Raw genomic sequence first — 17,369 nt, forward strand, 5'->3', positions numbered from 1 at the left:
TTGGGGCGGAGGGCAGGCGGCTATAGTGGGGAAGTTGTCCGGAGGGCGGCGGACAACATTTGGGGGCGGTAGGGGTAGCGAACGCGGGATAGGCGGGGTTGGGGCTAGCCCGCGGCTGGGGAGAATTAGCCGCGCCTATAGGCGCGGCGCCCATAGTGGGCGAACAACCGGCGCGCGGATTCAATTTCGAATTTTTTTTATTTTTTTTATTTACCTCTATAAATACCACTCCTCACCACCTATTTTTCACCATTTTCACAAAATCCATCCACTCACTATCTACACAACCACTCTCTAAAAATGCACCGAGGCGACGACGAATCACCTGACTCTCAGGAATCGGGCTATGGCAACAATCCATCACATCCATCGGGCTATCCTTTGGCAGCCATCGGGATTTTGCGCCCTAATTACCTCGTTTTCTATTTATTTACACTGCGTTATTTTAATTACAAAATTTGGGAGCTATTGGAGGTGTCCACTATAGTAGCAGAAATAGAATTTTGGGGCTGTGGACAACAAAATTAGGGCTATAGATAAAAACTGAGACGGGGCTATTGGGCGTGTCCGCCTAGTGGATACCCTTAGCTTGCGTCCAAAATTTCCTGTGAAATGGGCCAATAGCTAATAAATTCCCTAGAAATGGATAAAGCAAAGACGAATCATACATTTTTTATTAATAAAAAATTAATCAATCTAATCGGAGGCAGTGGGACCCGCACACTTCCAAGCTCCCTTCTCATCTCTCCCGAAGCTGAGATCCTCACACCTCACGCCACCACGTGGCGGAGATCAGTTGGCTCGGGCAACCTCTCCCCTTCTTGTACGCTGCCTCTCTTCTCTATCTTCGTCCTCCGCTACTCTCACTCTCTGCTCTCTAAATAAGCTGTATATTTTTGGACTGCTGAGGTTTCGATGGAAATATTGAGGTGTTTTTCAATTCTCTTATTTTCCATTTCGAGATGACACTGTGTGGGTGTGTGTTCTCGCCTTTTCTGGCTAATATGATCATCATATGTACGCGTGTGTATGTGCGTGTGTTTTCTCTATATGATGTCAATTGACGACGGTGATCGTGATGATTGTTGAGATGGAGAGCTTGATCATGCGTGTGTATGAGTGAGTTAAATTTATGATTGTGTTTTAAGGAAAATCCCTCCTTTTATGTGCTGCGTCATCGTTTTTTCATATCTTCTTAGATCATTTTCTAGAGACTCAGTCTTTAGCTACGATGATGTTATTGCAGAGAAAAATTGTTAACTTGCTACAGTAGATATTTTTCTCTTTATTACTAATATATTTCTAGTGAGGAATCGAGGCTTCTGTGACAACACTTTTGAGGTAAAATTGATTAAAAAAAGTTTTTCCTGTGTCGAGAATTATACTTTTCTTTCGTAGAAGTTGCAAGCGTATTACTATACTTGCCTTCTTATGCTCTGTTTTCCTGCTTGTTTATCCGCGGTTCAGTGTGTTTATGCGTGGCTTCTGTTTTAAGTCCTTGAAAATATGCATACTTCAATGAAAAATTTGACTGCTGAAGCAGATTAGGAAGGTTTGATTCACGGAATCATTTGGTAATTTTGTTCAAATTTTAATGACATCTGTCTGCTCTTGGCAGGGTCGTGTCCCTCTTGTACCCCTGACATTCGTAAAAAAAGGAAAATTACACTGATTCACTGCTGCTTTCGTGATAGCATAGATAATATACTGCTGTAAATGGGGGGAGCTTGTTCAAGGAAGTGTGATCAACAGGCTAACGACGATAACATCAACAGAGGAGTATCTGGGAGATATACTAAAAGTGGGAGCTCAAAATGGCTTGGGGGTTCATTTTCTAGAGCTTCTATGGATGCTAGCCAGGGGAAACAAAGATGCCCCACGCTTATGGATTTGTGCATATACAAAATTAGGGAGGTATGTTCAGATTGAATTCTTAATGGTTCTCTTTACCAGAGAAAAAGCTAAAATGGGGGAAGCGTGGTCATAAGTAATTTTGTTCATTGAAGGACATAAATAAATATGGCACCTTCTCCATGCTGCCAAGGGATATAACTCAGCAGATTTTTGATGATTTGGTCTGTTCTCAAAGCCTGACTGATACTTTACTTGAAGCTTTTCGGGATTGTGCTCTTCAGGTATCATTAAATGATTGTATATTTGAACAAGGGGCATAAGCTGTGTTAGTGCCTAGGGGTAGATTAATCTCATTAGAGCTGTTCTGTCTCCTGCAGGATCTTAATTTGGGGGAGTACCCAGGAGTTTGTGACAGTTGGTTGGATGTTGTATCTTCTCAGGGTTCGTCATTGCTCTCTTTGGATCTTTCAGCTTCAGACGTTACTGACTCTGGGTTAACTTATCTCAAAGATTGCAAGAGTCTTCAGGCCTTGAATCTCAACTACTGTGATCAGATATCAGACAAGGGTCTTGAACAGGTCAATGGTAAGACCACCCCCTCTAATTCCAGATTTGATTTTTGTTCCGGATGTTGCAAAGATGATTGCCATTGTTTGGTTATATAAAATTTTCTTCTTGGGGGCAAGATGTCCCAGCTACTCGAGTTGTTCCTTTGTTGCAATGAACTCGTTTTGTGATGTCTCCACGGGAATGTATTGGTCTATTTTCTCCTTGACTTGTATTTAGGAATAAAATTCGCAGGTAGAGTATCTGATTGCTTTCTGGCATTCGGTTGTATAAGTGTATTTGATGACAACATTTCCGAGGTTTAAGTTTTGTTTCTTTAAGTAATATCAAAGTGCTGTTGGGAGCTTTGATGTAGTCAGAAGAATCAGGACCTACAATCTAATTTGTGCTTGTTTTTCAACCGTGTAGGTCTCTCAAACCTGACTACACTCAGTTTTAAAAGAAACAGCTCGATTACCGCCAAAGGATTAAGTTCTTTGTCTGGCTTAATCAAGATGGTAAAGTTGGATATGGAGAGATGTCCCAGGATCCATGGAGGACTTGCTCACTTAAAAGGTTTGTGTTCTGTGAGCTCTTATTGGTGACGTAATTTATAGATCACGCATGGTATTAGAGGCATTCAGAACTGCTTCATATCCTAATTTATTAGGGAAGTTATATTCTCTCTCTTTCAAGTATTTTCCAACTACTTGTCATTGTTTCACATAGCCTTAGAGAGAGAAGTAAGAGACATCCTCTGGAATGGTCCTGATGCCGTGATGTGTATTCATACTCACTTTATCTCGTGTGATGTGGTGGTCTGTCCCAAAGAGATTGAAGGTCTCGGCTCTTGTAATATTTGCTGGAAAAATCAAGTCTTGTTAAGATTATTTTCTTCGGGCGCAAGGTCATTACAAGCAAATACAGTTTGCAAGAAAAGAAATACTGAGTACATCGGAAGCTTATCTGTTAGAATCACATTCTGAAGTTGGAAATTCGTTTCTAGGGGTTACCCAAATTTCATTGAAGCGAAAAAGTCAAAATCTGGGACGAAAGTAAGGTTAGGTTTTGGGACAAATGCTTGGTGGGAGACATCCTATCACAGCTTTATATTATTCTATTGCATTCCTCATCTACACAATGCCCTCCTTGCTTTATTTGCTATTTTCAACTCCCTATCATGGAGCTTTCTTTTTCACCAGAACCTTAGAGATGCTGAAACCTGAAACATGTTTGTTATCGGAACACCTGGAGGGAGTTTCATTAGTTTACAATGATGATGGTGGGCTTTGCAGTCCTCTGTCGTGTTCTCCTGCAAACTTTTCTTTGTGTTCATATCTGTCCAAGATTAGTTCTTTTCTGTTCTTCAGAAAATTCTCATCTTATAAGATAAACTGTCGGAATTGCAATTTCACAAAACAGAGCCACGAGTTTATAAGTTTTATATTTTTCTGGTTTGAGCGGTCGGGTTGGGTGGTATCAGTAAACCTCTAGAAATAAATCTTGGTGGTTGGAAGTAGCTATGAATATCAATATGGTGATATTACTGCATTGGCCAAAATTGGCAAGTTGATGCATTAGATATTGTTCGCATTGCCTTTAAATGCCCTGTAGTGTTTGTGTGCTCTATCTTACCCTTGGTCTGCAGGACTGGAAAAACTTGAAATGCTGAATGTCAACTGCTGCAATTGCATCACCGATGCTGATATGAAGGCTATCTCAGGTAGCTTACTCATCTCCTCTTTCTGATTCATTGACTTTCAAAAACAGGTTGGCATTCTTAAGTATTTGAGATGCTAGTGAAGACCATATTTCAAATCTTTGGATGTTAAGATTTTCATTGACCTGTGAAATTGCCTTAATAGGACTATAGGAGTGTTATGCTACATTGTTCAACCCATTTCTCTTTCTATTGCAGGCCTGACAAGCTTGAAGTCATTACAAATTGCATCCAGTAAGGTTACAGATAATGGTGTAGTCTTTCTACGAGGTAGTTTCACTGATTTGTATGAAAAAACTTATGTCCTATGGTGCTCAGCACAAGAAAATTGAACATGAAAAATAATTAAAGGCACATAGATATAGAAGAAAAATGCTTGACTAAACCCTAAAGCTACTGATGCCTTGTGTAAAGTAATATTTCAATAATTTTCATGCAGACTTGAAGAATCTCTCTCTCTTGAATATGGAAGCTTGCCCTGTCACTGCTGCATGCTTGGAGTCACTTTCAGGCAAATGTTCTGCTTAATTTGACTATGTTGGGCTTTATAAGCTACTTACGTGAGAGCTTGTTGTTTAGAATCTAACATTTCATCATAATCTATTTACCTCTTAAAGTCCTTGTGATAACTGAAATGATATAATCATTCTATATTTATATGCTTTCTCTTTGTTGCAGTTCTTGGTGCATTGCAATATTTCAATCTTAGCAGATGTGATTTGAAGGACAATGGATGTGAAAACTTTTCAAGTGAGATTTCTAGATATAGTGAAGTAAATCTATAAGGAAAAATGTAAAAGTTCTTTCTGGATTTTTCTTGTAAGACGAACTTAATGTTGTCTTTTCTGATCTTTATAGAGATGCAGTCTCTGAAAGTTTTGAATTTGGGGTTCAATGATATCTCAGGTGCAATTTTGGTGCACCTTAAAGGTAGTGTTTTTGCTTATATTGCTTATATGTTAGCTCTTCAAGTCATGAACCACTTTATTCCAGTTCCAGTGATTCTACTCAACATTTATAAGGATTATTGTTAATATATTATTCAAGTTTCCTTTACTTCTCCTTTTCAAACAGGTCTCATATATTTGGAGAGCTTAAACCTTGATTCTTGCAGGATTAAAGATGAAGGGATTCTTTACCTGTCAGGTTATTCACTTATTTCTGGCTTTTTATCTTTTGAATAACTACTTACCCAGTCTTCTATGATTTTTCCATCTTGTATTGCATGATTTGATGCAGGATAATTTTTATCAGTCTATGCCAATCTTTTTGGTTACAATTTTTCCTCCTGATTTTTTATCTCTTCTTTGCTTGATCTAAGGTTTAACGCGTCTAAAGTTTTTGGAGTTGTCTGATACTGAAGTTGGGAGCAGCGCGTTGCGCCATCTTTCTGGTAAGACTTGATTGTATCGATAGTATAGATAGCATGTTTAGGGGTCATTTGGTAGAGAAGATAGATAAAATATAAACATGATAAGAATACACATTTTAAGTAGTATGAGCACTTTAACCTCAAACCATCATGTAGAACTTCAGTTTTCATTTAATTTGGTTGGTTTTCTTTTTGGCAGGACTGGTTAATCTGGAGAATTTAAATCTATCATTTACTGTTGTCACTGATGGTGGCTTGAGAAAGTTATCAGGCTTATCATCTCTCAAGTCCCTCAATTTGGATGCACGTCAAATTACAGATGCTGGCCTTGCTGCTCTTACAAGTAAGACTTTTTAGGGTGGTTAGTGTCTCGATGTATCTCTACGATTTTAGTAAGCAGAAACTATGGCATGTTTCTGTCAGAAACAATTTCGAGCACTACTAGCATTACTTTCTGGCCTAGTTAATTTATTCTTCTTGAGTAATAACTATTAAATTTCAATATGTGAAATTTCTCTCTGTTCCTAATTTGATTTTTTACGCACATATGGAATAGTCTTAATCTGTAATGTGGTATACATTGTTTCTAAATTGAACTCCTGTCTCGATAAGGTCTCTAGTTTTGATACTTGCTTTCTAGGTTTCCATTTATAATATGGTTCAGGATGTTAGCATGCATAGCATATGATATCATATGATAAGAAGCATGGATTCATGTTTACCTGGTACAATTTTTAACAAAACATTTGCAGCATTTCTTACTAAGAGGTGTGCTGATTTCCTTGTTCTTTATCTGCTAATCTCGTTCTCTCTATAATCTTGATGTGTACTGTCCCATATCCTATTTAATTTTATTATACTATTTCTATATTCTTCGGTGATTCTTCTGTTCTAATGGCTTGGTCTTTGCAACATGAATCACTTCCTTTAGCTGCATTCCCGAGATAAAGGTAATTACTAACTCTGTTTACTTTGTTTGGTAGTATAGTTTTGGAACTCAAAATCCCTTCTTTTTCTGCTCTAACAGAGGAAACTGCTCTATTTTGTTTCGATGTGTGCACACACCTGCCATGAGTGCATGAGCTTACTATGTCACTATTGCAGGTCTGACTGGATTGATGCATCTGGATCTTTTTGGAGCACGGATTACTGATTCTGGAACCAATTATCTCCGAGGTATGATAACTTATCCCATTGTACTCAAGTCAGTTGTTTTGATGTATTTTATTGTCTTCCTTTAACCCCCCTTCTCCTACAACAATACAAGGAACAAGAACTACTGCAAGGAAAAGTTGGGTAACGGGGAAAGGGATTTATGTTAAGTTTTGCCACAATGCCACATAATTTTGAACTACTTATCTTTCAAACTCAGAAAGCTGAGAGCAAATGACGATTTGGATCTTCTGTGTATTGTCAGATCCAATTCAAATTGTCATTTCACAATTCTGCTCAATGTTCTTTGGTTGCTTGAAGTGTATGATCATCCTCATTTATTTCTTGTATCCCTCTCCTTCAGCATTCAAGAAGCTACGCTCTCTGGAAATCTGTGGTGGTGGATTAACGGATGCTGGAGTAAAGAACATTAAAGATCTTACATCCTTGACACTGCTGAATCTATCTCAGAACAGCCTCTTGACGGACAAGAGTTTGAAATCAATCTCCGGTATGTGAAACTGATATCCCGGTTGTTCATTTCACAGGATAGGAATTTTTATTGGATATATTATTCGTTATCATCTTTTGGCCTTGAACTCTTTAGGATTTCAAATTAGAGACAACTTATTAATGCAAAGCCTGTGTATAATGTGGCAAAAACTGTACTTGGAAACTGGATATTGTCTAAATCAGTTTTGAACCGCAGGACTTACTCAACTTGTTTCCTTGAACATGTCGAACTCTCGGGTGACGAGTTCTGGTTTGCGTCATCTGAAGTCACTCAAGCACTTGAAGTCGCTTACGCTGGAGTCGTGCAAGGTGACCGCGAACGACATCAAGATGCTTCAGTCGACCGATCTCCCTCAGCTGGTGAATTTCAGGCCAGAATAAAGCGAGCCTGCACGCATCGTACATAATTTGGGCGGGGGACTGTCGTCAGGAATTTGGCTGAAATAAAGCCGTATCATGAAAATGAATTGTACATAAATTTGAAGTTTGTTAGTTCTTAAAATATCAGCGACAATGTGGCATGTGTTATGCAGCCCATCTTCATAGATGGAAATGTGTATATATATATAAGACAACTTTCGTTGGTATTTCTGTTGAGATATTTGTCTTTATTCACAGTATGTCACTCTTTCTTGAATTGCTGATGTTTGAATTTTATTTGTTGAATGCTGACAACAAAACCACTGGTGAATGAGGCGCGTACTCCGTGTATCAAATAAATCTAAACATGTATTTGATATAATGAAATTCAAAATGGAATTGATTGAAATTAAAATTTAATGGAATTGAATTATTATCCAATTTAATTTTTTTATTTAATAAAAATAACGTAAATAAAATTATATTCTACTTTTAAATTTATTCTTTGGTAAGTCAAAATATTAATCACAAGTTGATATTAATGTTTAATTAAATATTTTATTTATATACAGTACTTTGAGTTGTAGTACGTGTTGTTATATGTGTATGTTTTTGTAGGGTATTTCAAGAGTGTTCGGTTTGACAACTATTTATTTTAATTATAGAATTCAAACTATAGAATTGAGAGAATATGAAATTTAAATTTTATACTACCAATGAAATAATTTAAAATTAAATATTTAAATTTTGAATTCACACCTCAAATTTCATAGTATCATAGTATCAGCTCCAGGTGTATACACAAATTGTACTTGTAATCTCTTATACAGTATGTATTAAGTTCTTAATTCTTTGACAAAACGTACCGTGTTTGAATTTCGTAATTGCTAGTACTTCTGCACAATCTATTTTGTAGACTTTACAGTCGAGTGAAAACTGCACTAAAGTCGAAAAATCTTCTCTATTCATATGCTTGCAATCAAAATCATACCCATCTACCTACAAATGCATAATTAGACATGTATTTCATCATTAGGTGTGGCAATAGCAAAAAGAAAGGATAAACCAACAAGAAAACAAGCAGAAACTTATCTTAAATAAGAGAAATGGCCAACCAACAAAATGAATTTATGTCACTACCACTAGTCTAGAAAATGTAGCTACCAATTCATCTAACATCATATGTTTTACCCAAAATGCGGCAAATTAAGTTGGCATGTTTGAGCCTAAGGTGCAAGCTAATTACATACCCGCTCCCAACAGTCGCAAAAGATAGAGACGAAGAAGAAGACAAAGAAGTCGAAGAATGTGTTATGGAGTGCCAGAATAATAATGTACAGGTATGTTAAATACATTTGTCACTACCAACGTTCTCCACCCAAACCGCAACTCATGGTTATAATAAGGTGAGAGTGGAGAATGCAACGTTACCTATCGCGATTCGCAACCTTGTCTAATTTCTGGATATCACCTTTGTGCTTGATCTTGGGCCGATCCCCCGACTAAAGGAGTGGTTGGTACACTGCTGGCAGACCCGTTTTCAGCCGGTGGTGGAACACCCCATTTACCTTCAGATTCAAGCGGCTCAAAAACATGAACTGAACCATCTGATAGACCCAGCGCAAACTGATTTGGCTCGTGTGGATGTGCAGCGATCACCAGAGAGTGCACGTTTGAACTGCTGGAGAATAAAAGATAAGGTTTAGGTAACTAAAAAAAATAGAATCTTCACGACTCTTTTGCACATATATTCATTAGGATGCACGGTACATCCACTATGATTAGGGTTCACCACATATTAGAGAGGGCCAATTATGAACTTCCCACACAATCTATATATCAAAATTCAGATTCTCATTACGTTAAGAGAGAATGGTTTGAGATGCATGACGGCTTCTTGGGAAGCACGAGGAAAACAAAAGGCCCAAAGGCCAAATTTAATTATCATGAGAAACACTTGCCCGACACTTGAGGGAAGATAAGAGGAAGGATTAATGCGGCATCGTAAACGGAGGTGTGAAGCAGTGAATATGCACACTGTTCCATCAAGAAAACTTGCATATACCAGCTGGCTATCACAGGAAAACGTCGCATGAGATATCGGGGCAGCTGATTCTCGTGGAGCCCACTGACAACGGAGAAAAGGTGAATTATTAGAAATCTGCGCTAAGAAAGTCTCATTTTTTCAACAAAAGAAATTATGCAGTTACCTACCTGCTTCACACATTCTAATTTCGTTGCTTCATATATGGCAAGCTGTGTCTCGTGTACAACCAGAAAATGAATCTGGTCCTGATGAAACTGTACACGAGTTTCTGACTGTGCTGTCGGTGGCCTCCCAGGAGGTAGTTGCAAAAATCTTGATTTCTGCTTTTCCCATCCATCCGAACTCCACACACATATCTGGAGAGGAACAGCCACAAGAAATGCAAATCAGAAACGACTCATCATATAGTAAGCAAATTAGCATTATACTAAACTTTTTTCAGGTACTTCGCAATACAACATTTAGTCAGCTACCAAAAGATTATTAAATTCACCTTGCCTCAAAAAGAAGAAAAGAGGAATATGAGAAAGAGATCTTTCAACTTCAACTTTCAAGCATCACAAAAAAGACTTACAGGGAAAGAGTGAAGTTAGAAATTGGCTGTTTCAGCAGTTGGAACAACATTCTATCATAGCATGCAACAATACTCTTAGACAGCAAACTAACAGGAAAAAATGTTGACCTGAGCATCGGCTCCTGATGAAACTAGAACATTCAAAACATTTGAGAAGGCAAGTCCTGTAATTCTTTTAGAGTGACCTTTAAGCTTGCTTTTGACCTGCAAGATAAGTCAAATCAATTGCAATTATGTTGTTATCCTGAGGATGAAATGCTAAAAATGCTAATTTTTTTTATAACGAAACGACTTCTGAAATACCTCATCTACTCGGACATTATATATCTGAATCGTAGAATCATCCATCCCAATTGCAATTATGTTGTTATCCTGAGGATGAAATGCTAAAAATGTTGCTGCGGGTGGCGGAGGCATGAATGTTGTCATTGTCTGCAATATTTATGGTTTGGATATATGAATACACACACAAATTAAACATAAGAGTACAAAATTCATTAATTCATTACATCAATACCTTGAAAGTCATCATATTGAACAAAGATATCTTTCCTCCAGATGCCGACATTACATAAGAATCATTCTTTGACAAAGCAAAGCAAGAAACAGCTTCATCAGGGTTTGTGTCAGCTGCATCATTGGTCATCAAAATGCCACTTGATGGTTGCCATAATTGCGGTGAAACAGTGGCAGTTGCCTACATCATTAACGTTTCAATCTCATATGATAAATACTTGGTAATTTTAGGTGAAGAAAATTATAGTCCTTTCTTACTTTTCCACTTGAATTACGGTCACTCCTCTGCCACTTCCAGAGTAAATGGATTGCGTTTGAAGCCAAAGCCAATATAGCAGCACCAGAATTTGTATATATCAACCTAGATATCTGTTGGAGCAATGCAAAAAAATAACCTTGTTAGTAACCAACTGCTGACATGGGTGCACAATCAACATCACAATGACATGATATTAACACCCATAGCTTGGATAAGTTCTAAAACAAATGGAGATGGTTCGAATAATGGTTTGGCTCTGATAGAAATAAAACAGAGGGGCTAAAGCTAAACTATAATCAAACTTTGCCAATACAAGAAAAATTGTTATATCTTCATGTACCAATACAACTCATACTCAGTGATTACTACCAGTGTATACCAAGATATAAGGAAAAGAAACTAAATCGATATTGATATAATACAAAAGTTTATGAATTGCAAGAACATTGTGGGAAAGGAATTATGGTGGTAAATAAATTATTGTGTTATGCCAAACTATTTAAACAGCCTGGAACTTGTTATAACACAATAATTATACCAAAGTTTTTACTATATGAACATATTATTCTGCTTAAACAAAAAGATTGTTTTACAATTCAAATGAATTATAAATATCTCATGATGACTTTTGATAATAGAAATGATATCTCACAAGTATACGTCAAGTAAGAAGTTGAACAAAGAGAGAATATACCTTTGTTACTCTTAAGTTCTCTGGGAGCTTCAGGGATCGGCATTGAGATGGTTCATTAATTTCACTGAGCTTCCAAATCTTTGATTTGTCATTTGTTTCTTCTGTTATTCTAGGTTTCACGTCTCCATTCTACAAAATCAAACACAGTGTCATATGTAGTAAGCAATAGCAAGACTAAACAAATGCAAATTGTAGTAGGTGCATGTTGAAGTTTCCAGTAAAATAAAGATTTATCATGCAAAGCAGTAGAGGGTAAGTTGCAGCAGACATTTATTTAGAAAAGGATACCAACCATAGCGGAGAGGCCAACAACTGGGCCCACCCTATCCGTTAGTCCAGCACTACTAGCCACCGCAGAAGACATAGGATTGACGGTGGGCTGTTAACAACATGACAACTTTTAATATCATTTGTTATGGATACAGAAAGAAACTAAAAGTAAATGTAACTACCTTTGCAGCTTCAGAAGCCCTTGAGGCATCAAAAGCGAGATTTTCATAATTACGTAGCATTCGAAGACCTTCTGGATTTGCTAAAATTTTGATTCCATTTTCATTGGCAGAAACAGCCAACAGGGTCCCATCTTTATTGAAGCGGATGCGTGGACTTGCCTTTCAATTTGTCAAAAGCAAAATCAAGTCTTAGTGGACAGTCTATCAACTAAAAAACAAAATTACTTGTAAGCTATCCTTAATGTTGATAGATACTCACAGGAAGACCTCCATCAGCATCACTATTAGTCAAAAGTTGAGTGTTGTCCATATCCCAGAATTTGACAGAAAAGTCATCACCGGCTGCCAAAAATCTATTTTTAGTCGTATCAAACTGCACAACCCCCAATGATCGTTTCCTGAAACCTTGATATGTTCTTTTCACAGCTCCTTCACTTTCATTCCATTCAACAATGTGTGACTCTCCATCTTTACTGGTCCCACAAGAGAAAAGCCTGAACAAGAAAATTTCCAGCTTAATATACATGATAATGAGCAGCCAATGCATGAATCAAGATTGTCACACTGCACAAGAATATTTTACCTCGTTCCATCAGCACTGTAGGCCATGGTTGTGCACCAACGACCAGGAGCGTCATAGTCAACTCGAGATCCCAAATTGTCATATAGCCACGCCTTAATCTTTCCATCTAACGCTGTAGAAAAGATGAACTGCAAAACGATGGCATATATACTATAATCAACTGCCGAAAAAGGAACATATACATATAATTATTTTAACCTCTTATTGTCCATATTACAATAACAAATTACAAAAGAAACAAAATATTCAGAATAGTTAATCATGACACCTCAGATTATTAACAAATGATTACTATAATAGCCTATTCACCTGAATATTCTCCTTGTAGTGAGGACATACTGAATATACAGGAGCCTCGTGACCTTCAAAAGTGTATTGCTTGGCACCATTTTGGGCATCCCAGACCTTATAATGATCAATTACAAGAACATGAATATGCCAGACGAGTATACAAGCTTAGAAGAAAAATCTAAAGCTGCTATGTTAAACTACCTTGATAAGCTTGTCATCTCCACAGGTTATCACAGAAAGCTGTTTATTAGGGTGGGAGAATGCAAGATCATTTACTCCACCGACATGAGCATCAATCTAAAACACCAGAAGTCAGTGCAAATTCAAAATAATATAAGCATTGATCAGTGAAGTTGTGATGACTGAGTCACCTCCAAGTGCTGGCGCACATCATCGTTCCCATGATATGAATAAATCTGTACCAAATGTCTTGAGTATGCAACTCCTGTTAGAAGAAAGACGAAGAAAGATAAATATCAAATCACAAAATCAGTCATATAGCATCAAACTGTTTCAGGTTTAAGCAGCATTACCAAACAAAGACCCATCTGGGCTCCAAATCACGCGATTCACTGAGACGCCAGGTTCTTTCACCAGACCAGCCTGGATTCAATACAGAAACTTATGTTCCCAATATTGATACTTAGATGATTGTTTGTTAAACTTCACAAAGGAAAATTGTGGTACCTGCAAAGGTATTGTACATGCACTCAAATCCCAGACTTTGAAGTTTCTTTGAACTAGCCTCTCTCTCGAACCAACCTCCCAAAGCCCAATATCTCCCACATTAGTGCCAACTGAGTTGTCCGATAGAAAAACAATGTTAGAGCACATCAAATTGTCAAAATATTTGCTTGAAGATTATATGGAGGAAACAAAGAAGTTATCTAGTTGTAAAAGCAACCTAGAAGTAGATTCTGTTGGATAGGATGAAAATCCATGCTCATAGGAGATGATCCTTGGTTCAACGTTCGTGCAACTGTCTTGGGCAGGTCATCCGTTGCATTAAAAGCTTGGCTATGTGCATGCCCCGGGAATGACACAGGAAGAACATTCACAGGAAGATTAACCTGCATATAGAAAAAAACACAGATGAGATGATGAACACAATAACCCAAAAGTAGGCATCTCAATCTCAAGATTTTCATCTTTTACATGTCACCACCTCATCGTTTCCCATAGGTCTGGTTCTTTTACTTGGATGTTCAGAATCACCAGATGGAAAATCAACAGAAGGATTTGTTGGCGGAGTCCTAGGATGTTTAAGTCCAGCTGCACAAGGGAACAATAAACAGAACCACTTAAGAAAGAAACTCAAATTGTTCGAGTATCAAAGCAAAACAGTAATGTTTTAAACACAATTTGAATAGACAATTAATGCTTCAAGAACTAGGACATTCCAACATGCATGTCATATACATCAAGTAACGAAGATAAATAGACTAAAGTATTTGCATTGGGTGAAAATGTATCCAACATTCAAACCATGCAAACATGAACTATATGGCATCCGTGGATGGAACCTAACAGAAACAAGCAAATTGCATCAAGTGTGTTTCATCATTATTGAAGAAATAAAATTTCTCATAGCAGTTCTTTTCCATAGGCAACGTCTAACTGCTGCTGAAGAATAGTACTAATTTTAAGGAAAAATTAGAGTAGCAAATGAACAATCCAATAAAGGGGAGTAAACATCCTCCCATTCAGTTATAGAACTTACATGACACTATTTTGATTTTGTAAAATGCTAACATATCAAGAAATTCAGACCTGGAATAGGTGGGCCACCAAGACCTATAGGTCCACCAGAGACAGCTGGATGGGTTGCAGTAGGTGGATTAGACATCCAACCTGCAAGGGGTGTTGGAACTGGTGCGGGAGTAGGTTGGAAGGGCTGGCCAGACCAATAACAGGTGAGTAATGAAAAAAATGGTGCCAGGAAAATGCCATGACTAGATATCAAATTTTATAAACCAACCACGTGTGCACCCAATGGAGGAAAGCCACCCGGTTTTGGTACTGCGCCTCCAAGCAGTGGATTGCTTGCTGGAGAGGGAGAGGGAGCGCGTGCACCATTTGGTTGTCCACATGAATGATCCACAAAAAGTGTTTTAATATCTGGATTCGGCCTAGGATTTTTACAGAGTTGGTGCTGCCAATTTAAGCTGCAGGTATATATGCCATTAGTTTTTGTCCACACAGTTGCTATAGTGAGCTGGCATGAGAATAGAATTTGAGAAAGAAAGCAATTATCTTATTTCACTAAACTGTTAAACCCCAAATTTAGAGGCGTAAACAACAGTGTATACCTAATATAAATGCCACCATAAATATAGCTACTACCCAATACACCTGGTGAGATCATCACTATAGAAATCATGATGAACTCCATTTAAACACAAAAGTCCTGTCGAATGTCAATAATACAGGGACCGCCAAGCCCAATACTATGCATCAAATTGGAGTATACCTTTGATTGATTAGTGTTCGCAGTCTTGAGTTCTTAAGGTTCGGAAACTGTAACTTATCACGAAACAATGGATTTGCCTCAATTAGCTTCTTCAGCTCAACAAGCATAATGGCTCGTGCAGATTTTGTATCTCCATACTTTGATAGTTGTTCATTCTCCCTAAGAAAAAATGAGCTCAGCTTGATAAGATATCAATATTTAATCTACAGGGTGATCAATAAATAGCAACTGCTTGATTACCTGAAATTCTCTAATGTCAGCAGCTGAGTTATCTCTTTAAAAAGCTCTTCATTAAATGATGCAAATACTTTAAGATCTTTTACAAGTATCTCGACAGCCTTGGACCGATCATGCCTACATATTACAACAAAATCCAATTTGAAATTAGCAAATTATCATATCACTGTAATTCAGATTTTCACCAAGCAAAATATAGTCTCACTTATCCAATGCTTCAAGGTACTTCTGCTTCCTAATCTCAAAAAAGATTTTCATTGAATAGCGATTGTCGTCTACTTTAGTGAAACCAGAGAGGTATTTTTCAACCTCATCCCAGTTCCCATTGTGAACTTCATCTTCAAAATACTTCATGTTAAAGAAGAACCCAGATTCTTGCTCAAGCCTATAATAAGAAAGGCCACATTAACATAGTTATAACCCAATCATGAGAAAAGGACAAATATCAGTTCACACACACAGAGCACTTGCAAAATGAATATATAATAACCTACTTGTGAACGGTTTCCTTAAACTTTTCTTCATCTAGGAACTGTAAGATCAAGAACACCAGTTCTCTACTGAGAGAAGACATTCCAACCGACTCTTCTTCAAATCCAGGGGGGATAATTCCAGAGTTAATTATCGTAGCAGATCTGTAAATCCCATAATAAAAAAATTAATTTTGCAAAAAGTACTCATAACCGAGAGAAAAACAATAAATGAAAGGGTCATCTACCACTAGCCATATTTAATTTTCAAACCATGCCTCCATTTAATTATTGTTCCACACAAGCTTCAAAACCCATTAGTTATTATAAAAAAATAACACCACTGCAAAAATGAAGCTTAAATAAGGAAAAATACCAAAAAAAGGGGAAAATTTCGGAGGAAAAAAATTCAACACATACCTAGATCACTTAACTGATCTCAATCAAATAGAGATGTAGAAATTTTAAGAAGGGGGCTGCTCCGCGCACCGACAAAATAAGGGTTTTGATAAAACTTCTGACTGTCAAATTAAAAATTCGCAGCTAATTTAAGACATCAGAGAAATGAAAGCAGCTTTAAATGGAATCCGAGATGCAAAAAAAAGAGGGGAGCAGAAAAAAACAGAACACAAAAGTCAAGATAAATTATGTGCCAATACTCAGTGAGGAAAAAAAGCTTAGAGGTAAAACATCAAAAGCAGGGAGAAAAAAAAAAAAATTAGAGTTCTTCAAAGTGATATTCCAGAATAAATACACAAACGATGCCCGCGTGTGCGCGTATTTATATGCAGAGATAGAGAGAGAAAGACAGAGAGAGGAGAAGGGTTTACTCTTCAGATCGATCGATGGAGAGAGGGGCGGCGAGCTCGAGGAGAAAATGGGGTTTGATTTCTGTCTCTACAATGGATATGGAGGTGAGAGGTTGTGTGTACAGCTATATATACACACAGAGACACATGGGAGGCTCCTTTCTCTCTCTAATTTCTCTCTCTAGTCTATCGTTGGAGAAAGGGGAAAAAATAAACTACGACATATCTTGCAGAAAATAAGTCATTTTATAGGAACAGGCGACTCAGTGAAGGTGATAAGTGGATCTGCTTATCATAAGTGGAGTTGGTTATCACAGGGAATATATAATTCTTATATATGTACAGTCAACCGGGCCCACCAGGAGCTACGTTCTTGTCCGTGATAAACGGCTCGGAATTTTTTAGCCGACAGCTAGTCATCGGCTCCGTTCTGTTTTAGCTACTTTCCTA

At 37.5% G+C, this 17,369-nt stretch overlaps 2 protein-coding genes across 10 annotated transcripts; one reads left to right on the plus strand and one right to left on the minus strand.

Moving 5' to 3' along the window:
- The first annotated feature begins 768 nt into the window (after positions 1-768).
- Positions 769-7,768, plus strand: LOC121797911 (dynein regulatory complex subunit 6-like). 3 transcript variants are annotated; one of them, XM_042196678.1, is made up of 16 exons: positions 769-929; positions 1,619-1,914; positions 2,007-2,135; positions 2,232-2,439; positions 2,830-2,976; positions 4,049-4,123; positions 4,319-4,390; positions 4,560-4,631; positions 4,799-4,870; positions 4,979-5,050; positions 5,195-5,266; positions 5,442-5,513; positions 5,692-5,835; positions 6,597-6,668; positions 7,009-7,155; positions 7,354-7,768. In XM_042196678.1, exons 2-16 carry the CDS (start codon positions 1,717-1,719, stop codon positions 7,536-7,538), a joined length of 1,737 nt encoding a protein of 578 aa, XP_042052612.1. In that variant the 5' UTR covers positions 769-929; positions 1,619-1,716; the 3' UTR covers positions 7,539-7,768. The 3 variants fall into 3 exon arrangements, with proteins under 3 accessions (XP_042052612.1, XP_042052614.1, XP_042052613.1); XM_042196680.1 differs by lacking the exon at positions 769-929 and adding an exon at positions 959-976; XM_042196679.1 differs by lacking the exon at positions 769-929 and adding an exon at positions 984-1,119.
- Positions 7,769-8,256: 488 nt separating this feature from the next.
- On the minus strand, positions 8,257-17,118 carry LOC121797912 (protein TOPLESS-like). 7 transcript variants are annotated; one of them, XM_042196684.1, is made up of 27 exons: positions 16,941-17,118; positions 16,135-16,275; positions 15,846-16,025; positions 15,644-15,757; positions 15,404-15,562; positions 14,912-15,098; positions 14,704-14,827; positions 14,099-14,205; positions 13,838-14,003; positions 13,621-13,730; positions 13,467-13,536; positions 13,305-13,378; positions 13,135-13,230; positions 12,952-13,047; positions 12,643-12,770; positions 12,319-12,553; positions 12,060-12,218; positions 11,900-11,986; positions 11,608-11,736; positions 10,913-11,023; positions 10,656-10,835; positions 10,442-10,570; positions 10,247-10,342; positions 9,732-9,920; positions 9,479-9,645; positions 8,949-9,198; positions 8,257-8,516 (listed from the first exon to the last, which is right to left on the minus strand). In XM_042196684.1, exons 2-26 carry the CDS (start codon positions 16,212-16,214, stop codon positions 8,985-8,987), a joined length of 3,387 nt encoding a protein of 1,128 aa, XP_042052618.1. In that variant the 5' UTR covers positions 16,215-16,275; positions 16,941-17,118; the 3' UTR covers positions 8,257-8,516; positions 8,949-8,984. The 7 variants fall into 7 exon arrangements, with proteins under 7 accessions (XP_042052618.1, XP_042052616.1, XP_042052621.1 ...); XM_042196682.1 differs by lacking the exon at positions 8,257-8,516 and adding an exon at positions 16,531-16,631 and having other exon boundaries at positions 8,597-9,198; XM_042196687.1 differs by lacking the exon at positions 8,257-8,516 and having other exon boundaries at positions 8,597-9,195; positions 9,583-9,645.
- Between the last annotated feature and the right edge of the window lie 251 nt (positions 17,119-17,369).

The sequence above is a fragment of the Salvia splendens genome, chromosome 4 (genome assembly GCF_004379255.2).
Source record: "Salvia splendens isolate huo1 chromosome 4, SspV2, whole genome shotgun sequence".
In the NCBI taxonomy this organism is placed as follows: domain Eukaryota; kingdom Viridiplantae; phylum Streptophyta; class Magnoliopsida; order Lamiales; family Lamiaceae; genus Salvia; species Salvia splendens.

Coding starts and splice junctions, on each gene's coding strand:
- LOC121797912 (XM_042196684.1), bottom strand. CDS start 16,214: ATGTCTTCTCTCAGTAGAGAACTGGTGTTCTTGATCTTACAGTTCCTA. Junction 16,026..16,134: donor TTTAAGGAAACCGTTCACAA/GTAGGTTATTAT, acceptor TTCTTATTATAG/GCTTGAGCAAGAATCTGGGT. Junction 11,987..12,059: donor GGGCTTCTGAAGCTGCAAAG/GTAGTTACATTT, acceptor TGTTGTTAACAG/CCCACCGTCAATCCTATGTC.
- LOC121797911 (XM_042196678.1), top strand. CDS start 1,717: ATGGGGGGAGCTTGTTCAAGGAAGTGTGATCAACAGGCTAACGACGAT. Junction 2,977..4,048: donor AGGACTTGCTCACTTAAAAG/GTTTGTGTTCTG, acceptor CTTGGTCTGCAG/GACTGGAAAAACTTGAAATG. Junction 4,632..4,798: donor ATGCTTGGAGTCACTTTCAG/GCAAATGTTCTG, acceptor TCTTTGTTGCAG/TTCTTGGTGCATTGCAATAT.